General features: G+C 40.6%; 1 protein-coding gene across 35 annotated transcripts in view; it reads left to right on the top strand.

Annotated features, from left to right (window-relative positions):
- The window catches only part of LOC110830138 (bromodomain adjacent to zinc finger domain protein 2B-like), a 114,442-nt gene that overhangs the window by 60,267 nt on the left and 27,566 nt on the right, over window positions 1–26,609 (top strand). For 22 of the 35 annotated variants that reach the window (XM_087352727.1, XM_087352718.1, XM_087352723.1 and 19 more), the window contains 17 exons: window positions 8,838–8,971; window positions 12,633–12,677; window positions 14,503–14,727; window positions 15,187–15,351; window positions 15,519–15,798; window positions 16,291–16,311; window positions 16,572–16,788; window positions 17,169–17,466; window positions 17,716–17,870; window positions 18,448–18,661; window positions 19,053–19,186; window positions 19,632–19,821; window positions 19,935–20,116; window positions 21,140–21,330; window positions 21,705–21,836; window positions 22,213–22,294; window positions 25,495–25,761. In XM_087352727.1, the coding sequence (XP_087208853.1) occupies window positions 8,860–8,971; window positions 12,633–12,677; window positions 14,503–14,727; window positions 15,187–15,351; window positions 15,519–15,798; window positions 16,291–16,311; window positions 16,572–16,788; window positions 17,169–17,466; window positions 17,716–17,870; window positions 18,448–18,661; window positions 19,053–19,186; window positions 19,632–19,821; window positions 19,935–20,116; window positions 21,140–21,330; window positions 21,705–21,836; window positions 22,213–22,294; window positions 25,495–25,761 (2,910 nt within the window). In that variant the 5' untranslated portion in view covers window positions 8,838–8,859. Of the gene's footprint in view, window positions 1–8,837; window positions 8,972–12,254; window positions 12,427–12,632; window positions 12,678–14,502; window positions 14,728–15,186; window positions 15,352–15,518; window positions 15,799–16,290; window positions 16,312–16,571; window positions 16,789–17,168; window positions 17,467–17,715; window positions 17,871–18,447; window positions 18,662–19,052; window positions 19,187–19,631; window positions 19,822–19,934; window positions 20,117–21,139; window positions 21,331–21,704; window positions 21,837–22,212; window positions 22,295–25,494; window positions 25,762–26,609 lie in introns of those variants that run through there. The other 13 variants (XM_087352740.1, XM_087352739.1, XM_087352738.1 and 10 more) reach the window with 6 other exon arrangements.

Here is a 26,609-nt window from a genome sequence, read left to right as displayed (position 1 = left end):
GAACGGTTTAAAACGGGGGTGTGATCCTGGATGTAGTTTAATACGTCGTAGTGGATGCTTTGACGGGTCTGAATGTGGTACTGGTACGTCAGGCTGGGGCGTATGGATTGCGGGTTGCTTTACACCCCTGAGAATGTGTGAGAGAGAGAGAGAGAGAGAGAGAGAGAGGATCTGTGTCTCGTAGCTGACGATTTTGGGCGGACGATCCCGAGTTGTCGTTACGAGGGGTGGGAGGGGTACAATCAATACACACACCCAGACAGAGACGGAACTAGGAGACACTCGCCGCGGTGGACCCCTTCCCGACCCTTAACCCGCCCGCCGACCCTCTCCTGGTACAGTTTCTGCATGATACGGACACATGATCGAGGGTTGGTTTTCCACGCGCCAAATTTGAAACGGTATCCTGATGATGGAGGCAGTAAGTATTATCGAAATGGAAGACACTCATCTTCATACTCGTCGCCGTCAGAACCTGAAAACTTACTTCGCCGTGCACGTGCTCAAATATCTTCTGTAGTTCTGAATTTCAGCACGTATTTTCGGGTACGAAATTTTTTTTTATTTTCAAAACATCACCCTCAGAGTATTTTCTGTTAAATTGCGTTAATTAGCGTCTTGTACAAAAATGATTAAAAATGTGACGCTGTTAATAAGGGGGATAGGAATGTGGTTTAACACAGTTTAAATCCAAGGTCGTTGTTGTTATGAAACATAAAATGTAATGAAGTGGTTTGAGATGCCATCAGCTTTCCAATTTTTATATAAAAATTTGTATATCAAATCTAAAACCGCTTGACGATGGTGAAGAATCAATTGAATTAAAAATTTCCTTGGATATTATCCATCGTCTAGTAAATAAAATATAAAACGTAAAACGACGTTTCGGAGATGGGATTCTATATCCGTCTTCAGGTGCCTCGAAACAGTTTATTAGAATCTATACAAATTTTTCTATGGGCTGACTGGTCTTTTTTTATCTCAGTTCCAGGGGCCTTTAAATCTGGGGCAGTATGGCGAACTTGAAACCTCATTTTCAACCACTCACGAACATTGAAACAAAATAGCATTAAATTGGAAAAAAAATGTAATGCGCGGAATTGCTTCTTGTTGCGTTTCCATAGCGACGCGGTTATTATAACGAGAAGAACAATCTCATAGCGTTTAAATAAATTGTCGCTAAAAGTATGAACGTCAAATTAAAATGCTCTCTGCATAATTGGCCACCTCAAAGGGGACAATGGCCATTGTCCATCCATTGCCACGCATCGTTTACCATGTTGGGAACCCATGCGCCCTAACGAGGTTACTTACCCTCACATAAACGTAAGCATCCCCTGATTGTCCCGTTTCACGCATGACATGCATATTATATATTCTGTTCCTGTTGTAACAAAGAATGTTAATCGGTCGATTATCACGAGATGAATTTGTTTTGGCTTTCGGGGGGGGGGGAACCTAACCTTATTTTCGCCTAAACAGAAAGTATGGTTTAGCATGAAATCGCAAAGTCTAGAGCGAGTCAGTGGAGCGCATTTCTTATTAAGGAGCTGAAACTCGCAAAGCTAATCTAGAAATCGAGAAATTCCTGGACCGCATGAATCCGGCTCACTGTCGCATACTTTTTGACGTAAATACGTCTATATGGAAGGGTCAGTGTCATTCCGCAGAAAAGTGTAAGATGGTTACCTAGGAAACGTCATCTGTTTACTCGGCATTATTGTTACCTATAAAACATTTCATTACATTACTTTACCTTACATTACATTTCATTACATTCAGCTACCACAGACCCATCTTAAGCGTAACTAATTCAAGTTAAATAAGCAATGTCTTAATCAAACTTATCTCAATTGTAAAGCATGTATAAAGGAAATATTTGGAATAAAGCCAATATATAAACTTCCTTTCCGTATAGACGTATTTACGTCTAATTCTCCAGAACCGTGGTTCCACTGTCAATTTTTTATATCCATTTTAATATTATCCTGACGTTTAATCGTAATTCTACACACGCGCTAGATGTAAATTAGTGAATTTCCTTGAAAATCTAGGACGTTCGCTTTTGGAAATGGCGTTACTTCGGGCAGTGGCGTAATTTTGCAGTTTCCTGTTTGGGTGAGTTGGTTTGGGGGGGGGGGGGAGGTTTACATGGAGACAAAGACGGGAGTTTTGGGTGCGTAGGGACTACGATGGCGGACCTACTCTCGTCTCCTACGTGTAACCCAATTTTATGCGTCAGCGTTTATCTGTCTTTCTCTTCTCCACCCCATCCCCCACCGCGGGGGGGGGGGGGGTTTAAACGCCTCCGACATCTTCCTCGGTGCAATATTAAAGTGAATGTCAGGGCGCTGGCAGAGGGACCCCGTGTGGAACCAGAGAAATTCTCGCACCTTTGTGCAGTTTTGTAGTTCATCAAAAATGAAATTAAATTATTCAAAATTCGCACTTCGTTCTCGACGTGAATCATACAGAGTCTGAAATCTGAGGGTCAACCAACTCTTTATGACCATTGTAGTGTTTCTGGGTACTCGGTGTTATAAAAAAAATTACCGACGTTTCGGATGAGGAATTACACACACTACTCACAATTTTGTGAGGAATGTCAGGTAATTAGTATCAGGCTGTGAAACTTATAATATACTTATCATTTTTCATTTAAATTAAAAATTATTTTTAAGAAGGAAATGGCAAGCCTGTGAAACGTCTGATATAAATGATCATCTATTCACAATGTCGGCGTAGTGGTTTAACCCTTTGAATCACAGTGGTAACTATATATACCACCGACTTTAATATCGATCAACTGTGCATCATGCTCAGTGTATTTATAGGTTTCATATGATTCTCGATGCAAACAGCGATTTCCCCCCCCCCCCTCATATACCATTGCCCGTTTTATCGTCACAGAGACGCGTGGTGTTTTCTTTGCAGTACGGACCAACTACTTTTACGGGTTAAAATAATAGTCTGTAATACAATACAATCGTACATATTTATAGACACATATATTGTAGTATTTACATATGAGTCAGTGGGTACGATCCGAAGTTGATGTAATTCCTGTAGGAACACGTAACCTAAAATGTTACGATTTATATGTTAATGTAATGTAATATTATTAACGTGGTAGCAGTGTACCCTGCATGGTCGATTCAATATAAATATCATACACCGCGCTTCGTACGTCAGTGTAAACATGCAAATATTAAATACAGGTTATCCCAAAAAATGTGTATCCACTTTATTATATGTAATGTTAACCTTGAGTGTGCACATATTTTTTGAGACAACCTGTAGTAACGCATTATTATAATGAAATCCCTTATTATGCACGATCTTTTGACAGCTTCGAACGTACAAAATACGAAACATGGCCGCCACGTCTAATGTTGGTTCACCCCTGCAAATTTATTCTGTCAAAAAAAAAACTAATTCTGTTTTGCATCAGAATTACAACTTTGCTGTTGAAGTGTGAATATTTCAATTTCGGTATTTATCACTTTTACTTCCTCTGAATTATTATAGACTGCTTGTAATTTATCTTCGTTGGTGTTTTGTAATTAAAATAATGACCACCTCATACTTTTAACTCATTACTGTTCATTCATTACTGAGGATAATTGGCGGAGTTAAAAATTAGCGAGTGTTAGTAAGGGGCCGGGGGGGGGGGGGAGCAGTTGATACATTACATACACAAGTTACGATTAAATGTTCGATTACAGTATAAACAGCTGTACGATTAATCGTCGTAATTAATCGACTATCGATATACGGCGGAATCTCTGCGATAATCGCTAGTATTCTCATTCTCTCTTTCCCTCCACCTCTCCTTCTTCATCATCAGCCTCTGCCTCCCACCGATATTCCATGCGGCAAAGCTGTCTTTTTCTAGTGATGGATTGCGCGCACAGTTAGTTGGCAGAGCGAAGCAGGGATTTGCGAATGTTTCCCCAAATGTATCGATATTGCTCTGTGTGTGCGTGGAGCAGTGGCCTAAAGAACGGTTCTCCCTGCCCCCCCCCCCCCCCCCCCCCACAAGCCCATCATCCCCGAACATCGGGTGAATGCGTTATGTCCCCTTGCACCCACGTGACGCATTTGATCTACGTAAAACGCTCGTCGGATGCAGGGCAGGTTGTTGCGTGCCCAGAATCGACGTAGAGCGCACACACATCCTGCGCGGTAGGTTACATCTTCGGCCCTGAAGATGGATATAGTGTGTTTCTCCGAAACGCCTACACACCTACAAGTCTATACGGTTCCAAAACCCAGTCTTGATTTTATTTCTTTAAGCGTGTCTTAGGGTACAGCTTAGCGTGTCTCGTATACGCGAAGATTCTGCGTCTTCTCTGGGACGGCAGGAGGCAACTCCTTAACGTGTATGGAGTAGGTGGGACATTTGCATTTGTGGCGATGTGTGAATGAGCTTCTGATTTACAGTCACCGTGAATCACCACTCAACTTCATTTGTACCTTGAAAAAATGTCTGCTGACTGTATGTGCACAGTTACGCGAAGGACTGTGGGAGTCGGAGATCTTAGTACCGACTCCACAGCCCTGGTTACACGTGTCCTGCCCTGAACGCAAGTGATGTCATGCGAACGCCCTTTGTTTTGTGTTAAAATAAATTTGTTACACTGGGAGACAGTTGATAGTGTTTGTTGTGCTAACAAAGAGAATGTGTCTCTCAATTGACAATTTTGTTTGCAGGGATTCAGGGTAATAGGAGGGAAAATACGGTAATTTAATTTATCCAGTATTGCCACCCGCATTATTTGGTTTTATTTATCAGCGGTTTTGCAGTTTGTTTACACGAGTAATAAAGCTCGGTTTGATTTCTCACTGATCGATTTCATCTTCTCTTTTTAATTTTTTATGCGTGAGGCTGTAATATTACGCGAAAACACTTGTCTGGCTTCTAGACTCTCGTCGCAGTACGTATTTTTGTGACAACGTCGTGTATTTTACGTCTAATTTGTCATTTAAAAGTTTCATTCAGACGATTTATGAAGTAATTATCTTGAAACGTGGGCACACAGTGAAAAATACTACACAACAGTTCAGAATTTCATCTGTATTTTTACGTCGTCGTGAAATAGCGTTTGTCCGGATATATTAATCGCATGTATTTGTTTTCATTTTTAAGCGATGGGAATCCAGAAAGATATTTAAGGAAGTCCGGAGGGAAATTTGAGAAGAATTTTCTCTCTTTTGCTTGAAATTTCGTTTTGAGATCTGGTCCAAGACTCGGTTTGCCCGCGTTCTGTAAACAGAAACCGCGGATGACATAAAAACCTAATCAGCTATGTACTTTGTGTGTGTGTATGCGATGTTCATTACATACGAATTGGAAAGGTGAGTTAGTTTGTGTCATGGGTGGGTGACAAAGAGAGGGGAGCTTTTGGAGGGGGGTAATTCCAATGGCCGCAGGTCGCGAATGAATAGGCAGGCAGGCGGGCGGGCGGGCTACCTGGCTATCTGGCGCTCGCACTGTTTGTCTCTTATGGCTCTCTAGTGTTGTACGACCGAAACCATGTTGAAATGTATATATAGAACATATCCAGAACTGCAGTAAATCAATAACAGGCAAAATCTGTCCGCCCTCTGCTCGCTCCCTGTATCATCATCATCATCATCATCATCATCTTCTTCCCTTCCATCCAGTTTATATCAAAACGCAACCCCCCACCCCGGGTTTTGTTCGTGCTGTAACACTCAGTCCTTCATAAACGAGGGCTTCACAATTTGTTACAGTCAAGGGTAGAAAACCTGTACGAAGGTGGGTGGAGATAATATTAGAATGATATTAAATGGGGTGTGAAACTGAAGATTGGATGCATCTGGCTCTCGATAGAGTCTTCGTGGAGGGTTCTTGTAAGAACGATATCGAATCTTCGAGTTCCGTCAGAAGTGGGGAAATTATTGGACACAGGGGTGGGGGGTGGGGGTTGCAGGTTTGAATCCAATTTTCAGCCGGAACTGTGATCGATAATGTCATCGTATTAGATGATCTATCGACGGCAGGCTTCCCTTTGTGATGTAATCGATTCTCGTCTCTTCTAACAAAGTCATGCGAGGTACGTGGACGCCTAGCGTCGTTTGCTTATCGCAGAGGTCAACATTAAAATTCCCGCTGATTATGTTATCTTACATACCAAGCGCCGTAGCCAAGGCAACCAAAGGACCTTACAGATGCATAAGCCACCGACTGACTGACAGTCTCAACACCAAAGGGGGGGAGTAAGTGTGCCTGTTATTTCACGTGTACTGTGATGTTTCGTAATTACGAAAGACCGTGAAATTTTGCCAATTTATTTTAATAATCTTATCCGTTCCCTTTGTGTTGGTTTGTTCTCTGACTGCGGATTTCAGGGAAGCGTGTAGATGAGTATGGGCGCAATTTCTGATTTGGTAACTTTCTTTCTTTCTTCTTTCTTTCTTTCTTTCTTCTTTCTTTCTTTCTTCTTTCTTTCTTCTTCTTTCTTTCTTTCTTTCTTTCTTTTTCTTTCTTCTTTCTTTCTTTCTTCTTTCTTCTTTCTTTCTTCTTTCTTTCTTCTTTCTTTCTTCTTTCTTTCTTTCTTTCTTTCTTCTTCTTTCTTTCTTTCTTTCTTTCTTGATTCTTCTTTCTTTCTTCTTTCTTTCTTCTTTCTTTCTTTCTTTCTTTCTTTCTTTCTTGATTCTTCTTTCTTTCTTCTTTCTTTCTTCTTTCTTTCTTTCTTTCTTTCTTCTTTCTTTCTTTCTTTCTTCTTCTTTCTTTCTTTCTTTCTTTCTTTCTTTCTTCTTTCTTCTTTCTTTCTTCTTTCTTTCTTCTTCTTTCTTCTTTCTTTCTTCTTTCTTTCTTCTTTTTTCTTCTTTCTTTCTTTTCTTTCTTTCTTTCTTTCTTTCTTTCTTTCTTTCTTTCTTCTTTCTTTCTTCTTTCTTTCTTTTTCTTCTTCTTTCTTTCTTTCTTCTTTTTCTTTTTTCTTCTTTCTTTCTTTTTTTCTTCTTTCTTCTTTCTTCTTTCTTTTCTTCTTTCTTTCTTCTTTTTCTTTTCTTTCTTTCTTTCTTTCTTTCTTTCTTCTTTCTTTCTCCTTTTTTCTTCTTTCTTTCTTTTTTTCTTCTTTCTTTCTTTCTTTCTTTCTTGATTCTTCTTTCTTTCTTCTTTCTTTCTTCTTTCTTTCTTCTTTCTTCTTTCTTTCTTCTTTCTTCTTTCTTTCTTCTTTCTTTCTCCTTTTTTCTTCTTTCTTTCTTTTTTTCTTCTTTCTTTCTTTCTTTCTTTCTTGATTCTTCTTTCTTTCTTCTTTCTTTCTTCTTTCTTTCTTTCTTGATTCTTCTTTCTTTCTTCTTTCTTTCTTCTTTCTTTCTTCTTTCTTTCTTCTTTCTTTCTTCTTTCTTTCTTCTTTCTTTCTTCTTTCTTTCTTCTTTCTTTCTTCTTTCTTTCTTCTTTCTTTCTTCTTTCTTTCTTCTTTCTTTCTTTCTTTCTTTCTTGATTCTTCTTTCTTTCTTCTTTCTTTCTTCTTTCTTTCTTCTTTCTTTCTTTCTTTCTTGATTCTTCTTTCTTTCTTCTTTCTTTCTTCTTTCTTTCTTTCTTCTTTCTTTCTTTCTTCTTTCTTTCTTTCTTTCTTCTTTCTTTCTTTCTTTCTTTCTTCTTTCTTTCTTCTTTCTTCTTTCTTTCTTCTTTCTTCTTTCTTTCTTCTTTCTTTCTCCTTTTTTCTTCTTTCTTTCTTTTTTTCTTCTTTCTTTCTTTCTTTCTTTCTTTCCTCTTGCCTTTTGCGACCTGTTTCTTAAGGCTGACGGACGGTTAACTTGACTGAAGACGTGTTTCTTCAACAAAATAATTTCAGCATGTCTTGTGCCAGTTGTACAGGGTGATCCAAAATTCTTGCAGTGCGCGTGACTAACGAGTCACCCTGTACGTCTCGCTGTATCACGCATTACTTAAATTTCGAACGAAGCTAAAAGTTCGTAAAAATGGATCATCTACTGCACGGTCTGTGTTCGAACTCTACAGCTTGCAACTTTTATGTAAAATATCTGTTTATTTATTAGTTTGTTTACATTTTTAATTGGATGAAAATATTTATTGTCATTGGGTCATGCCAAATGGAACTAGTCAGTCGTCTACTTGATTGGTCAGTGACTAGTTTACCAAAGTTTGTTTAAAAACAAAATATTTCGTTCCTGCTTGTTTACGTTTCTGACGGTGATCAATTTGATTTTTTTTTTTTTGTATGTGTGTGTGTAGTATCCCACGTTTGAAGATGAATTAATTGCAATCACCTCTGGAAATTTCGCGTGCTCGTAACTGGTGAACATTTTAAAATTACTACCGCGTTTGTCTACTGTACAAAATGGATGCGATATTGAATCATCACTGCTTTCGGTTATTATATCGCGAGCTACCATCTGCCATAATTAGACATCAATTACCATATTGAAATATTTTCAATTACGTTTATGAGAACTTGTAGTTTTTTTACGTAATGTGTTTTATTTTAATGTGCTGAATAACTTCATATAGGAGAGACCTTATTGATAAGCTGATGGTCCCTTATATCGTTAAATTCGCTACTTTTGCGTACCACGAAAGTTAATTGTCGTGTTCGGAAGAGCCAATCACCGGACCCTATTCAGATTTTATACCACAGCTGCGAGGGGAAGTTCACGACGCAGATTAAAGGATGATATTAAAATGTATTTTCAAGTAAAGGGTCTGAGAGTGTGGAATGGGTCGGCCTTCGACGTGGAAGACTACACGGGGTTCCAACCCACAAGACAAGGGTAATGATTCGCAGGAGATGGACGGAGTTCTAGGCGTGTGGCGTTTTCTACAACTGACAATTTCTCTGTTCCAGGCTGTGGGTCCCCGCAGCAGACATGGATAAGGAGAACGCGGAGGCGGCCGATCGTGCGGAGAAGAGTGGATCGGGGGCGGGGGGCGGCGCCCCATCGGATGCAGCCAGCCTGTTGGACGCCGCGAGCCTCTTCGGTGAGTGCGGAGGTGACAATCGATTAATCGTCGATTATTTCTCTAGGTTGATTCGACTGTAAACACTTTCAAGCACGAGTGAATGAGAGAGGGAGAGGTGGAGTGAGATATACTGCATTGAACGCTGGGGGACGGCAGTAAATTTTGATAATAAAGGTTCCCATGCAGTGCCCACTCGTCCTTCTGACACTTATTTGGTTTTACCCCACAAATTACTCCGCGAAATATTAAAAAACAAATTCTTATAATATATACAGACTAGTGCGTTTCAATAAGATTGAAATTCGCTTTAATTACCGCTGACATGTCCCATTAAACTGAACGTAAATGGAAAAATGACTGTCTTCTGGGTTGTAGCACCGCGTCGTCTGACGTTTCGGAGATGCTAACCTGCACCAATCGGTCATTAACAATGGAGACGTTTTTTTTTTCCCTTTGTGGTATGGACGACAGCTCAACATCTTGTCTTTCGTATTAATCTTATCACACAAGGACGAATGGGTGAAGCCTGGGAACCATCCGAAAAATAATGCTATGTCCTTTCGTCCCCGAAACAAACACCCATCCAAGTGGTCTTTTTATCGCATTACTTCCTATGCTGGTACTTTGTTTTATAATAACTATCGGGTTTTATGTTTCAATTTAATCGTAAAACATCTACTTGGTCAATCTAGAAGCAGATGGGGAGTACGTTATGGGGCAGCGGTGTTGAAGCTACGGGTTCGATTACGTCAGTGCTTGAGTAGATACGCAGGTTTTTGGTTGCATTGAGGTTGTTCGGGACTGTAATGACATTTGAGGTTATTATTTTTGTATTTATTGTAACGCCGTGTAGGTAGATATCCACATTTCGGAGGAACATGCTGTCTTCATCTTCCTCAAGTTTATATTTGCGTTACAACCCAGGAGGCCAACGTCGACACTGTAATGGATTTAAAATGTATCCAACAGATGGCAGGACATTTGTGGACTACCTGAACTCGTTAGGAGTAGAGGTTGTGTGGAGAACGGTCTGTACCGAATCGAAAATGTTCTGAACTGCCTGATGACTACTGGGAAGTCACCCACGGTAGTACTCTTCTACTGAACGTACAGCTCCTGTAGCGGTAGCCGGGGTGAGACGGACGGAGGGTGCGTATATATACGATGCTGGTCGTTGGTATTGATTTCTGTCGTCCAAGATGGATCCTTTCTCACTGAGGAATCTCCTGGCTATCTTGGTTAGAGTTGGGTCTGCAGGCGGTAACCCCCCCCCCCCCCCCCCGAGGGGGGTTGGGGGGTGGCGAGGAGAGCGCCTGCCTGTCGAGGATGGCGCAAAACACGTCCAGTCTTTTAGAACGCACCCTCTCTGTCTTCGTCACTCTTTTTCCTGCTTCAAGTCGGAGGAGTTTTCAGAAGTAGGACTTGTTTCCTTATTCGTAAGCCCCCAACGCAACCACCTCTACCCCTCCCCCGGGCCCTTTGCTTTCAAGCCGTGCTTTGCCAAAAGCTTCCACCCCCCCTCAACCCCCGTCTTTAACCTCACTTCTAGTTGTCTCACTCTTTCTCGCAACGCGTGGAAATCAATGGAATATCTAGCCACTGGAAAACATTTCCAAAATGAATAGTTGGCTGCTTATTTTCGATTTGGGGATCGTGTGCCAAAATCTGAGGATTCTTGTTGTGATTTCAAGTTCTCGCGGCGGAGAACATGAAGATTGACACCTAATAGCCTTATTGAGGTCTTGCGCCGTGTCCTGTGGTAGGAATTGACGGACGTTTCGGAGGTGCCTAGTGCCTCCATCGTCAGGGCGATGAGGCGGCGAGCACGCCTGAAACGTTAGTTACGTCATACTAGAATACACGACGCAAGATATAAAAAAAAACTGAATTTTTCGTGAGGATTTTTGGTTGTTTGTAAATAAAATATATCGACGTGAATTTATTTATTTGTGATTATGGTTTAATAAAAGAACTTGTCAACAGCTGGACTATATGAGACTTAATAATAGTGCGGTTAATGAAAAGAAAAGAACACTGGGAAAACCTAGGCATAGATGGGAGGATAATATTAAGACGGATTTAGGGTAAAATGTTGGAAGGCGTGAATCGGAGTCAGGGCAGGGCCTTCTGAACACTAATGAACCTCCAAGTGCTCCGTGCAGTTAATTGGAGTGACTGAAGAAAACAGCTGAAACCTCAGTGAAACTAACTGGTCTCCGAGCCGAGATCTGAACCAGATACCTTTGTCGTCAGTTCTGAATTCTGTCGCAGAAGGAAGATTAGAACAATAACAGAAACAGGTTAGCTAAGTGACTACCTGCGGGGTGGATAACCGGGTTTGGATTCCTGATGAGGCCTGGACTCTCGTCTCCTTGTGCTCGTTTAGCTGGTAGTGTCGGGAGTAAAGTTTCCGGGGCATGAAGATTACAGCTAACTACATCTAGTGACGAGGTTGAAAAACTCTGGAACTATATATACCTCGATTCCTCCATAAGTAGAGAATTTTTTTTTCCTTTATGCATGAGGTCGAAACAGGTCAGCTTCATGGCCTAATGATGGCGATCATGATTGTTAGCATGTAGTGTGTTTGTACAACACTTTTGAGTTAGTGTCGAGTGCGTTTAACACACGGTTTGTATCCGTAAATTAGTGTACTCTTTGTGACGTGTGAAGAGTGGTAGAACTTCATAAAGTTTTCAGCACTGGCGATGCCATGGACATTCAGGCATCCGGAAGAAGTCTGGGCGACTGTAGGCCAAGGGGAGGGGTGGTGGTGGTGGTGTTTTATTTATAGGCCACTCCTTTCCCGATCTTACGAACGCGTGCTTTTTTAAATCTGCGTTAACGTGCAAAAACGTCTCGTGCACTAAAATTAGAAAGTCAAAACTGTGGACCGCGGGGGTCTTGTCCTAATGTGACCTTGAAATACGAATTTCTATGTATCAGGAAGGGTAAAAGCTGTGTTGTGTTAAGTGTGTGTGAGATGTCTGTACCTTAATAAATGGCTTTTTAAAGATCGAGTTTGTTTCGTAAAAATTAACGTCACGTGAAGACCATCGAATTTTTTTTTAATATTTACGTCACAATTTCTTGGCATCGATAATATTAAAAAAAAGGTTACTATGAAACGGGAGATATATGACTGAGGAAAACAAGATTCAAACCCGGATTTCCCTACAGAAAGGGAATGTAGTCTATCCTGTGACATTTGACATATGTAAATATGTCGAATGACGTACTTGTGTTAGAAGAATTTATGGTAACGACACGTGACTCGAGTTTTGAAAAGTAAAGCGACGGTGGTTTGAGGGGTCTGATGCTTTGTTCTTGCGCACTAGATGTTACAGTGATTATTGTTATCCTTTCTGTCAGGTTTTGCGTCGTCTTCAGCTCTCCTCTCTGTGTCTCCCCTTACCTCCCTACAGACTCGAGTCACCTAGAAACACGTCGGAGAGGGGTACATTTTGAACTGGGTAAAATTCTGAAGATGTTGCGCTGTGTAATTTGGTGGAAATTGACCTATGTTTCAGGAGAGTTCACTGCCTCTTGAACATTAGTCTGCACCAGACTGCGCGCTACAACATCCCAGAAGAAAAATCTTCATATTTATGTCTGTGAAAACCTGGAAGCTCATATTTGTAAAAAAAAAATTCCTCATATGCTTGTTTCTTCTTTATAGCTTATTGGCCACGGAGCGAGTCCACGGCGGGAGCAGGAACAAGCGGTGAGAACTCAGCTCTTGTAGTTTTTGGATGCGCAAGACGGATTGAGAATGGAATGTTTGTTTGTGGATTAGAAAATAGATTCTGTTGTAAGTTTGTGGTAGAATTTGGAGGAGAGAATGTTGATTGGAGTGCCTGAGGAAAATGTTCTGACCAGAGAGAAGAAGGAAGTGGAGGATGGACGAAGATCGCATCACGACAGCGGAAAGAGTTCTTGGGCCGGTTAAATCAGGTCATATGAGATTAATGAGTAGATTAAGCTGGCAATCTTGTAAGCTCAAAAGACGAGACATGCGCAGACATGGGCGGATAATATTGAAATGGAGCCTAAGAAATAGCGTGGGGATGTGGAATGAGCCGGCTCAGCGTACTGCCCAAAAGTGGGCACAGGAATGAACTTCTGGATTCATCCGTCATAGCAGACCTCCTGACTCGTCGAGTTAGATGCGTTTGAAAGGTTACGGTTTCGTGTTCCGTCGGTCATCAGCTTTGTTCGGCGTGCTTAACGATTTAGAAATTTGCAGCTGATTGTCTTTCCTCTCTTCAGATGTCGTTAGACGTTGGTTGTCAGCGAAGGCCTTGATAGAAGACAAATTGATCCTATATCTGGTTGTAGTTACTTTGAAAGTTTTGATAAGTTGTATACAAATTTACTTTTGTGTAATAGCTGTAATCGAGCCAGGAATATCCACTGCGTTCATAAAAGAGCTTCAAGTGTTTAGCAAATTCTGTTTCCTTCATTGTTTCTGAGCCCCTGCCGATTATAAATTATGAAGTCTGCTTTCGAACCGTGTTACTGTACTCCAGAGGAAGCATCTATGATAAACGTCGTGTCCCCCCCAGCATTTTATGAATGTAGAAATGAAGGGAAAATTTTGCAGCGTCTGATGTGAATTGTCCAGTTATTTGCTGAGCTTATGTCGGCTATTTCGTCGTTAGAATTTCAAAATTGATGGAAAATTAAGAGAGTTTAGTGATGATGATTGTGTGTTCTTGCATGGCATTTGTTTGTACTGCTCCGCTGAATGGCTTTATGTGATGGCGTTACTTTTAAGGTTTCTTATCGTGAGACTTGTTAATAGAAACTATAATTTTACCTGTTGTTTTGTATGGGTGTGAAACTTGATGTCTCACTTTATGGGAAGATGAGATGTGATGGGCTTCGTAGAAGGCTCTGTATTTCTTTTGACTAATTTAGTGACTCGGTTTCTCAAAAAAAAACTCTTCTCCGTGGGGGTCGCGTGTTTTATACACAAAACCCTTTTTTTTTTGAATATTTATAAAATTTTACAAATAGAAATTTGTTTGAAAAATTCCATTTGAGTCCATATTGGTCCAATACACTTCCTGTATTTTTAAGACGTGAGAAGAAATGGCATATCATATAATGAATGAATATATTATATGAAAAAAAATGTATAATTAAGATCTATAACTTTTATTTTAAATATTTTTGATGACCATAGACATTTAATGAGCGTCACGGAAAAGTCTTGTGTGTAGAATGCTTTTCTGAATTGTGTACGCCAAACTGATTTACAGATTTCCACGTCGGACTCTTTAAGTGGGGCACTGACGAGGAAGATAACTTTCCCCCACTGCAGGTGTTGCGACATTTTATCGGAAACGGAATGTCGCATTCCTTGCGTGTTGTTAAATATTCACTGCTTCAAAAATAATACCTGAAATAAAAGTTTCAGATCTTAATGATACGTAGATTTCAGACGCAAGCAAGTGGACAGATGAGACCTTTGCATGTGCGTTTATTTTACGCAGTTTGCACAAAGAATTTAAAATAGAAATTGAAGTTTTTCTAATCATTTTCAGGCCATTCATTGTTCGGTGGTATTCCTGGAGGATTTGGAAACCATCTAGGTGGCCACCATTTGCCTGGAGCAGCAGCCTTTGCGATGATGGGGGGACGGAGCAGTTCTGGAAGTGGGTATGGAGCACCTCACCATCCCCCGACCACAGCGCCGGGATCGTACGGAAGTCTCGGCACGCTCAGCGTTGCGGCAAGTCAGGCCGCGAGTTTGGGGATCAATCCTGCAAGTAAGCATACACAACTTTTATGCCTTTCCCCCCCCCACACCGGACTGCACGGCGACGATACCCAAAAGACGGCCATATTCATGCACTTTACTGCGAGAATTTCAAATCTGCTCCATGTCCAGTAGCTTTTGTCCTCAGATTTGTTACTCTGGAGGAGGTGCCGAATCTCTTCTCTTCCTTAACCTCGATTTAACTACTGTACGAGACATGAAGATGTGTAAAAATGTTGAGCCTTTGGAGTTCTACTATTTTGTGTGTTTCATGTCTTCGCTCCAGAGATTTCCCTTCGGCATTTTGTTTGTGTGCGCCTGCAATTCGTGTTTTAACGGTGAATAAGAGGCCATATTTCATGGCCATACAAAACAGATCGAGATCGAGAGTTTTAATCCTCGTAACTGGAGCTTACTGACTTCAATCCGCGAATCTGTCGATGCTGATGACATTAAGTGTGTCTTACAGGTGCGGCATGGTGGACAATGGCATCTCATCTCGCAGCCCAAGACTACCTAGCGCGACTTCAGGCATCAGCCGCTGCAAGCGGGATTCCATTTGCAGGATTGCCCGGTACCGAGGGGCTTGTTCCAGGATATTCCCTTCTGTCCGCACCTCACGGCCAGCCCCACGGTAAGTTTGTTTGAAATTTCTGTCGAGTAATGTTTCCCGTTGGGCGTAACAGCAATTAGACCGTGACTTGCTACAGGGATTCCGCCCCCATGGGCGCAGTTTCTTTACTACAATAAATAATCGACTCTTTGAGAAGTACATTTTATGAAATGCATCTTTCTTTTCAGTATCAACTAGTAAATCTAGTGGTAAATCAGGGTCTGGCTCAAAGACTACCACGTCGTCATCCTCGCTTTCGTCGGTAACTGCGAATTTACCCGCTACGATTTCAAGTAGTCACAGCTCACATCACAGGGATCGAGAGAGGGAGAGGGAGAGGGAACGTGAGCGCGAAAGAGAGAGGGAGCGTGAACGAGAAAGAGAAAGAGAGAGGGACCGCGAGAGAGAGCGAGAAATATCGCCCATCGTTTCCAGTGCCAGTACTCACCCTTCTCCAAGCATTATCAGGTACTGATTCAGGAAACATTTACTGACTGCATTTCTGTTATAATTAGCGACAACCTCAGATAATGGTAAAAAAAAAAAAAATTAATTGTGGAATAAAAGTGACGGGTGGTTCTCCCGAATGATGTGAATTTATAAGAAAGTTATGCAATATGTAATTTTCGCAGATGAAGACGTAGAATAACGTCCTTAGTCAAGCCAAATCCCGCCTTTCATCTATTGAAATACGATGTGCGTTCAGTAACTCGTGGGGTTTGTTTCGTTTACTGACCTGAAATTTGTAGCTGTCTAGAATGAAAGGAAATAAAAATGTTGTGAAACTAGAACTGATTGTTTAACCTAAAATGTATAAAATGGCCATTTGAACCTATTTTATTTTTCTGTCCTGAAAATGTTTGCGTTAATTTTTTTTCCCCCCCTGTAGCGTGTTTTAGGTGAGTTTTGTTGTGCCGTAAATGAAGATGATATTTATTGTATTTTTACTGTTTTATTTAGTGCTTCCGGTAGGGAAGGAAGGTACGTTGCGATATTTTGTTCTTGTGCAATTTTTTGTTGTGGTTAATGCATCTTTAATCTCATTTTTATTTCTAAATTTGAACAGATGCATATGCTTATCAGTATTTGCTTTGTACCTTGCGTCATTTATAAGGTTTTCTTAGCATTTGTGATCGACCACCTACTGAGGTAATGAATGTCAACATTTGCTTTATAATACGTACGTTAAGTTAAAGTGATTCTGCCGTGTTGAAATAAAACAGAGCGTCCGCTAATTGCAGCGATCCCGCAAGCATTCTTGGTGGCGTTCGTCTTCCCCCTGACACTGAAATAATCAAGTACACATCGTCCATTGTTGGGCCTAAGATCCCGGGCACGACCAACAGAGGCCGCAAGAAAACGATCTCTCTGGACCCTCCGTCTGTAAGCGTGATGACCGCCCATTCATCCACCGGCTTGCTCATCGAGAGGGGAGGCAGGAGATATCCGCGCGGTCGAGTAAGTGGAGTGCGGGAGCACGTATTGGGTTATAGCATTAGAACTGTTGCTTAATCCTTTCTGGATCAGTGTCAGATATTCCGTGGACGAAGTAGATCTTGTTTGTAAAAGCAAAAGTAATAGTGTGATATTAAATAGCAGTGTCAGTGAACTTTGTTACTCAGGGCATCAGATGTTATGTGAAGGCTCGAGGATGTTGACCACAAAACTAATAAAATTCAAGACAAATTTTATAATAAAAAACCTTCATAAGTAAAACTCTTAATGTAAATTACCTTTTTTTAGCAGCATCCTGAATTATTAGCGTGCTACTTGAACGAAACTCGTTACGCCAACGCAGGAAGGGATTTTTTTTAAAACAAAATCATTTTCTTTTGCAGCTTCAGGAGCCTCCAGATTATTGTGATAGTCCAGTTTCTGGTTCCCAGGAGCGTGACAGGGATAGAGTGGAATTAATAAAGCTGCCAGCGCACAGCAGCAATGGCACTGTTCCGCTTAACATCCCTTCTTTTGCCAGCTCAACGCCTGAAACTGAAGCCCCTCTTAACCTCTCACTGAAACCACAACAGTCTTCGTCCTTGGGCAATTCAGGCAGCAACAGCGCTCAGCATTCGTCTCTCTCGTCACTGTCGTCCCTCTCGGCGTCTCTCGGCACTCCAGGAGCGACTGAAAGAACTTGTAAGTCTTTCATGTCTGAAGTTTTCTTTCTTATGCAAGAAATTCAATTCATCTTGCTCAGGACAGGGATCAGATAGTAGGCTCATGTGAACATAGTGAGTAGCTGGGTATATTATTAGATTCTCAAGAAAGGCTCTGCTTAATGGAATTTGTTGCGGCAACGATGACGAGTTAGTTTCTCGCTGTATAAAAAAGCCCTGTTTTCAGCAAAGAGGCTGTGTTGTTCTATTTAACCGACTGTTGTTTCAGCTCGACGTAAGCCGGGTCCGAAGCCGAGAAGGGTGATCCAGAGTCCGTCTCCTGTGATTCCAGCATCTCCAAGCCCATCATTAGCTCAGTTGTTTGCTGCTGCTGATTCTCCACGGCCGTCTAGTGGAAGTGAAGAAAATGATTCCCAAGCGAAGGTAACTTTTTCACGTCTGCCTGAAGTGTTATGATAATTTGTAGGGATGTGACGTTCCGTAGATGTATCAGAACCATTTAAATCCTTAGATGTAAGATTACGAATCACGTTTATATCTGTGGTGTTATTTGTCAGTTTTGTTGGAACGGCGTTCGATGCGTCGTTTATTGAGTAGTTCTGTGTCGTGTTCTATTATTGATTGAATATTTCTACGCTGGCGTATAGTGGAATTGTAATTTCTTGTGGTTGTCAGCAGTCTTGTCGGCTCAGTGCATTACGCGCTAAAAAATATATTCTGAGAAATAATCTGTTCCCTGTGCCCTGAGATTTGGGATTTTTATTTTGGGGTTTTAGATTGTAACGCTGTGTAGGCGACCGACATTTCAGAGGAACGTCGGTAACTGCCTACAAGACCAAACAATGTTACAGCCCGCAATTGACGGTCTGTGCCCCGTTTCAAAAGCAATTTGTCAAAATTATAATAAACCGACAAATAACTCGGTTTTCCAAATCTTAGTAGGCATTTTATCATCCCAGTTTTGAACATTAATCCCTACTCTCTGTACTTCATGCAACAGGAGAGCCGGCCCCGTAATCTTGGTCGAGGCACGTCAAAACCTAAGAAGAATACAGTAGCTTCCTTGTTGGCACAGAGTCGAGCTCTTGGGATCAAACCTTCTGCCGGACTGGAAGTCTCGCCACTCAACCACCAGGTGTCCCTTCTGAAGTCGAACATCCTCGGCACTCAGCAGTCTTCCCCACAGTCGCAGCAACTGCCTGCAGCTAACAAGGGTATGTTATAAATCAAAGAAAGGGAATTTGGGACACCTCTCGAACATCTTTCTTAGAAGAAAGCTGCTTTCTCTGTCATGGGTTATATATATATAGAGAAAAACACGGCGCATTGGCTTCCACAGGTGCCAAATCGCCGTCTACGTGCTGATTATAATTCTTTTACATGTAATAGAATGTACAGTGTCTTGTTCTTCTCTTGGGGCATCCAGTCAAAAACTCGTAGAGAAATGTTTGATTTATATTCACACTTTGTCGTGAAGACCGTCGGTGTGAGTAGTTTCGTAGTAGTCGGCTGTAAGCCACCGAACAGGTCGTTCCATGAATTTGTCCTAAACGCAGTTGTCACCATTTGCCAAGTACCTGTACATTGCAGCGGTTATTTTGCCAGTAGATCGAGACCCAGGCGACTCGGAAGAAGGTCCGGTCAGCACCAGTGAAGACGGAGAGAAAGAGAGGCCACTGTCTCCGGGTGCTCCTTCAGATGACAGCAAGGGAGATACTAGTAAACAAAAGAGACATCTGGTGAGAATGCATAAATACTATAACTGTGTTGTAAGGCGGTTTGCGGAACAATTAATTTTCATGCTTCATTATCTGTAGAAGTTATCGAGCGCAGATGGACGGATAGAGATATTTTAAATGATCAGATAGATACAGCCTATGTGATGACTATTTTAGACAAAACGCTGAAAGACAAACATTTCAGTGGTGTTAATTGCCGTGGTTAATGCGACTTAATGCATATGGCCTTGGCTTCTCAGGTCGTGGTTTTTTTTCTGGCATCGATACTTCACACTGCTTTAATTATCGCCTACTTTAATATTGTTGAGAGGGGGTTTTACCACCACCCCCCCACCCTTTCCATGCTCCCACGCACATCAAATGCTTGGTTCCTGAAAGAGATAACAATAGGACGACGACAGAAACAAATATTTAATTCTGACAAAGTGTTCTCTTTGTATAAAAGGTGAGCTCTCGGTCTGATGGTGACAACAAGCTGAAGATTCGAGCCGTGGAGGGCCTTAGTGAGGACAGCAGCGCTCCTGATATAAGCAGCGACTCGGGCTCACGATCCGAAGAAGGTTTTCCCAGCGACAGTGATGACGGAGAAGATATGTCAGAAGGAGCAATGAAGAGAGAAGGGGAAGATGGCTCAGGTTAGGTTAGGTTAAGTTTATTGCCAAAGAACATAATAGAAAGTAATTTGTTGATTGCATAGTAGTTTTCTCCTGCAGGAAGGAGTTAACACCAAATATGTTTTGGCTTTTAGGTCCAGCAGCAAAGCGTCGCAAATTAGAGGTAGATGAACGTGAATTGCGAATTCCACTGGAGCATGGCTGGCGCAGGGAAACGGTAATCAATGGAGTGAGCCGTACTGGCGTTGTAAAGGGAGAAGTGACATACTTTTCCCCGTGTGGCCGGCGTTTCAAGCAATACCCAGATGTCGTCAGAGTGAGTGTCGTGTGTACAAATAGTTTTCAACTGTTTCCACGTTCTGCTGTATTTTGATAAGAGGATGCAGGTTTACCTGCACTTAAATGCCAAACCACGAAGTATTGGGAGACTGGTTGTAAGGCTCCATAGACGATTAATCTTAGCGCTAGATGAAGGTGAGTGGATGTTTTAGTACTGGGAATCTGCTTTAAGAATTGGCAGGAAACTTAATTTTCATTGATATAAAACAAACATTTCCATTACATTACATTGCGTAGAAATTTTCTCATGAGCTTTTGACCGGTGCCAACCCAGCGTCGTGAGGAATTTGGGGAGCTACGATGAGTAGCGTAATCCTGTCAGGAAAGATAGCAATGGCTGGGTGTTTGTCATGCTGACCACACGTCACTCTGTATCTGCTTGGGTGATCGTTCACCTCTGCTTAGGCATGTGAACGTCAGGCTAGTCGGCCTTGGCTCTCAGAGGGAGGTTACGCCACGGATTTATTTATTTATTTTTTAAGGATGTGACATAATAGACTCTTATTTTATGGATCAGTCACCATAACTGTCACAATGAAATTCTAAACTTTATTTTAGAGGAGTTTCTCATAGGCTGTTATCGAGGAGATGCTGAAGAAAACTTAGGAATCTGCAGTAGTCTAGTCTTTCGTGTCTTCTGTTAGAACACAGGTCCCTTCCATAAGATGAAGAACACACGGGCGAGTCTTGTTATGTCCGGGGTTGTGTTCTTGCAGATTGCCGTTAATATTGAAAGTGAATAAAATGGTTAATGCATAACAAGCACTTGGATTTTCTGAGTTATATACACCATTAGAGGTCATTATTTATAAAAATGATGGCATAACTTCATGAAACTGCACTTGCAGCTCAGCGGGCCTGCATGGCAGCTTGTACGTTGGTTGTGAACAGGTTGTTGATTATCTTCACGATGCTGAAGTAAAATGTGGATAACGAAAATGTGTATATCAAGTCGCCTTTAATGTTTGTTTAATACCGCGCAATTCTTCTTCTTTTTCAGTTCTTGGAGAAGAATAATATCGTGGACATGAATCGGGATAACTTCAGCTTCAGCTCCAAGGTGCTGCTTGGTGACTTCCTACAACCAACAGTGGGTGAGGAATATGTCAGATTATCTGAGGAACAAGTTATGAAACGTCTGGAGGAGATGAGACTGTCAAGAAGTCTCAAATCACGCTCAGGTTCACACAGGTCAGGAACGCTGCCTTCCGTTTAGTGTAGACACATGAATCTAAGGTGTCCACATGAACAGAGATAATTACACCTGAAATCTCACTTATATGAGTTTAATTTAAATCTGTCTTGTCATATACTTTTACTCATTTTTAACATTTTTTTTTCCCCCCACTGCCTGGTATGAATCAAATCTTAATACTTTTTCTGTTTGATGACACTTGACATTATTATTTATACATAATAGTGTAGTGCTCGTAAGGAAGGATTTAATTTTGAAATTAATTTCCTTTTAAAATATGTTGTGATATAAATTTTGGTGGTAAGTATCATATTTTTTATATATGAAAACATGCAGTATTGTCACTTTAGTTTATATTTCATTGTTTTAGGTCTGAGGCATCTAAGATGGCCCAGGAGCAGAAGCTGCAGCAACAGCTAGAACGAGAAAAGGCGGCAATGGCCGCCAAGGAAGCCAAGCGAGTGGCAAAAGAAGAAGCAGCGAGGCAGAAAGAACATGTCAGGTAACACACACACTGGTTGTTGGCCTTCCGTTTAAATGTGCGAGAATTACGATGTGTTTTGCGGCTATAGCATTGAACTGAGTGGAACCCCCTCCTGCCTTCACAAATTCTGATATTTTAAAATTTATTGCATCATTCATTAACCCTTGACTTCCTCAGCTGTTTCTTTTACATAGTACTGAATAAAAAAGATTCTAAATGTTGAATTGAAGAATGCAGAAGAAATGTTTGCCTAAAAGGACATACAAAACCTCAGAGTCACTCAGGTTAAGGTATCTGGTCTCCGAGCCAAGATTCGAACCCGAAACCCCTGCATTGCAAGTCATTACGTCACAGTTGGTGCAGTAGTTATCATGAACCGTGTTCTTTGTTGAAGGTTGCTGAAAGAACAGGAGAGGTGTGAACGCCAGGAAGCGATTAGACGGGAACGGGAGCAGCGCAATCAGCAGATGATGGAGGTAATGTGATGTTTGTAATTTATGAACTTTTCAGTAAGTAATGAAGTAAAGTCTTGCCAAGCCAGAGTTGAGACGTCTCACCTGATAGCTGTTCGAATCTGGTAATGTAGACATTCACCTTGTTAATCCAAAAAAAAACAAAAAAAAAAACCCACAAAAAAACAGACTGAGCTTCTGATGCATCGGGGATTTTGAGCAACTCTTTTATCCATTCGTTCCTGAGGGCAGATGCTACATTTTTTGAAGGAGCACTCGGTTTTGTATTTAGCGAGCAGTTTGAGTCAATAGGAGTCTGTGGATAGAAATAATTATGTCATGAGGTGTAGCCAAGTCCCCTCCACCAGAATAACGCACGAGACCTTAGGATATGTAGAGGCGATCTTTACACCTTCAAGGATTAAGTTCCTAGATGGCATTCTGATCGGTACCGGACCTGCTGATGTTGATGAAGAGAAATATTCATACCCCTGTAGGAAATTAATTGAAACCCAGCTTCCCAACTTGATGCCGGTTGCCTTGTGATCGGTCTGTCTTGGCTTCACTGTCAGATTGGGTTGTGGGTAATTAGTTTGTGGGCTATTTGTTGACTATTGAATGAGATGTGTTCGTCGTGAACTGATAAAGATTTTGAATAAAGTGCTTGTAGCTTGTTTCGGAATATTACCTCAGTGTTCGCCTAGAGGGATTGAGGAAATGCAGTATACGTGTTGTTTTGGGCGTGATTCATATTAGACATCTCATAAGTGTACTTAATAGATTGATTCTTGGGTTACTTTACAATGCGTTGAGGCTCTGTTTGTTGACAGACGTGTACGGTCCAAGTGATACCAGAGTGTCCCTTGACGAACGTAAAATTATTTTTCCCCGTTCTTCTAGAGTACTCAAATCAAGTTAATTAATGTATCGACTACTTCGGCAGGGAAATATGGATATTTATGGAAGAGATGTTTCGAGGGAACATCGCTTTTGCATGATTGTCAATATTGGTTTGTGTTGCAACACTTTATGGACTTGTAGGTAGATACAAACTTTTTGAAGGAACGTATCGCTGTCATCATCATCGTGAGAACTTCGGATATCACATTTCTGCAAGCTTCATATGTGGTACTTTGTTACCAACTGGCCTCTATATGCCATAGAAACTCAGTACCAGTTTCTTAGTAAATCAGTCATGATCATCTGTGCCTTTATTACTTTCATTGACATTCTGAATTCAAAGTTGAATAAAGTAACTTACTCGTTTGTGTTGATGAAAAGTGTTTCGTAGAAAATTGTCTTTTACTTACCTAAGAAACTGCGTTATCATATTCTTTTATTTTTGGTTCTGTTAACCACTTGAATCGATCTTAACCTCAAAGTTTAATTTTCTCTGGTCTCATAAATTTAATATTAAATAACTACTTAATTTATTTATTTTGAGATTTTCTTTGCTGTTGATTGATTACTTATGTTTTTATGTACTCTTGTTACTTTTTAAGTAACTACTGGAATATGTTACTGTAGAAAAAATAATTTATTTAAATTCTTTATCCCGTTCTATACGAACACAGTAATGAACATACAGTTTCTGTAAAAGGTAAGCAGTTTCCTGGCTTGCTAAGTGTTTTGTCGGCTTCGTAAGGACTCTGCTTCATGGAGTAAGTTAATTAGTTTTTCTTGGTGTTTGTCTTCCTCCATTTCATGTCATCTGTGGTACAAGCTGTCGTTTTTGGGTTTTGGATTAACAAGGATTATGGTTACAGATAATTATTGTTAATAATTATATTGTTGTAAACGTTGTGGTTTAGGTGATATGTCTTCGTCTTGGATTGTAGCTGGAGTGCAAGATGCCAGATAATTTAATTGAAGAAGGAATTAAACAAGGCTTATTATAACTTCAATTTCTTATGCTGTTACATTTGTACTCTTCTTGTATTGTCCTAATTGCTTCAAACTAAATATTGCGGTCAAGTGGTTAGCACATCTGCTCTGTCTTCTGGGTCGATGCGCCGAGTAGTCTGGTAGAAGTTTACTGATGTTTCAGAGGTCCTTGCTGCCTCCATCACTCATCGCCCTGATGATAGAGGCGGGAAAGACCTCTGAATATATCTGCATATTTGTTTTCGTGCCATAAAGGATGTAATCGCTGAAAACTATGGTAGCGCTTGATAGAATATGAGGAACTTTGTGCACAGTTCTTACCGCCTGTGTTCTTTTAACGGAGTGGGGTACAAATGTAGCTGAATAAGTAAGTAATAAGCCTTGTGTATTTTTTCTTTACAACCATTTTAAGAGTTTTGGAATTGAAATTTGCCTGTAGTAGTATTTATCAACAGGTGATCTGCTGAGGAATAAAAATAGGCTGTGTCCGTGCAGATACAGCAAATTATTTATGCATACTTGACATTCTGTTTAATATAGCCTTTATGTTTAGAAGTTTGGAAGATTTTGAGGTTATGTATTATATGCAGCCCTGTCTAAATTAGTTGAGTGTCTTATTATTGAAATAAAATTCATAGTTAAGAATAATTAAATTTCGCAAAGGCCATTACTCCATTTTAACAATAATTGGCTGTGTTTTAAGCATGAATTGGTTTTGTCAAAATTCGAATTTGGTTAACAAGGAACAACTGTTGTAAAATGTAAATCAGTTTTCATAATGCAGAAAGCAGTACTGAATTTGGATATGCATTTTCTATACGAAAGAAAATGCTGGTTATGTTCATACAGCTTAAGAAAGATTATGTACTGTAAAAGTTTTTGTCATATTTATTTCTTCGTGGGGCAATTGTATTTCTTTATGGTTTATTTACATATCATGTGGTAAAGTGTTTTAAATTTTGATTTAATATTCCTGTGGGTGGTGATCTCAGCAAAGACTAATAGGAGAAATGTAATTTTAATTGGGAGGTTGTTATCGATGTCATAAAAAATGGCACATTTCATATAAAGTGATTTTCTTTTTGTTTGGTTTGCTGATTATAATTCAAGATAATTTTTGTTAGTTGTCTTTTCATTTTAGCAGCTTGTTATATGTATTATGGAGGTTATGGGATGGGAATAACATGTTTTGTAGCATTGACTTTCATTGCAGTAAGTCGCGTTCTGATCTTATATAGAAGTTAGAGAATGTTGATGGCAAAACTGACCCCCCTCCCTTCCTGCCAAGTCTCGCTTAGCTGCCACAGCATTAGTGTTACTGGCATTTCTGCCTGCCACAGGGTCGGAAGAGGCTTGCATTCACACTTGAACAAAAAATGCACATCATTCGTGAAATAGAGAGCGGGAAAAGCAAATCGGACGTTAGCCGTGAGTTAGGGCTAGCGAGTTCCACCGTCGCAACTATTTGGAAAAATCGTGACGGCGTTCTCACGGCCTACGAAAACAACGTTCCCGTGATGACGAAGAGCGAGAATGAGAGTCCTGAAGCAAGATCATCCTCCTCCCCAAATAAAGATGATTTGCTGCTAATGCAGATGCAAGAAACGGTAAGACTTAATCATCATTAGCTGATGCTCTGCCCCCTTTCTTTCCCGGTTTTCATGTAGGCCCTGATTACAGTGAAACCTCGTACCAGCTGATAAAATATATTTTTCCCATTTAATACAGAAAGGTTACATTGTTTCGAAATGCTCCAAAACTATTTTGATTTTTTTTTTTTGTAAATTTTAAATTGGATTTGTATGAGTGTATTAGGAAATACAACTTTTTCCAAGCAATTTGAAAAGCAGGATCTCATGAAAAGATTACTCATTGCTCATCTGATTTCATCTCGATATTGGTTAATGTTTTGTGCATTATATGACAGTGGTCTCAATGTTGTATTTTATTTTTATTTTGTATGAATTGTTTTGCAAGTATTCAGTTTTCTTTTTTTACATTTATCACTGTTGAAACTATAGTGGTTGTGTAAATGAATTATTTGAAAATGTTTGCCTATAAAACGAGGTCTCGCTGTTAAATGAACAGGCAGAATAGTAGACTAGATTTTTTCCCCAAACCAGCATGGCAGTTTGAAATGTTGCAGGCTATGGGAGTAGGGGATAGAAATTATCAAATGCTTGGTAGCATAGAAGAAACGACTTCACAAGACCTGAGTTATATCTGCTTGGGAGAAAAAATTAAACAACAAATGGATTCTTCTGACTGTCACCCTCTTCATGCTTGAGTTGACGCTAGTCACTCGATAAAATACAGCTGTCAGAACTGTCCATATTGTTAGGAACGTTGAAACTTGCTTAGTAGAGTGGGATGTTTAATGCACATACATACACCCACACGTACACACATGTTCTTGTTAGTGTTTGCAAGCTATCCACTGCAGCAGTCATTAATT

This window comes from Zootermopsis nevadensis, unplaced genomic scaffold, assembly GCF_977971745.1.
Source record: "Zootermopsis nevadensis isolate Lab colony 2312 unplaced genomic scaffold, Znev_1.0 Znev_ptg000021l, whole genome shotgun sequence".
Classification (NCBI taxonomy): domain Eukaryota; kingdom Metazoa; phylum Arthropoda; class Insecta; order Blattodea; family Termopsidae; genus Zootermopsis; species Zootermopsis nevadensis.
This window is presented reverse-complemented; position numbering and strand designations above follow the sequence as displayed.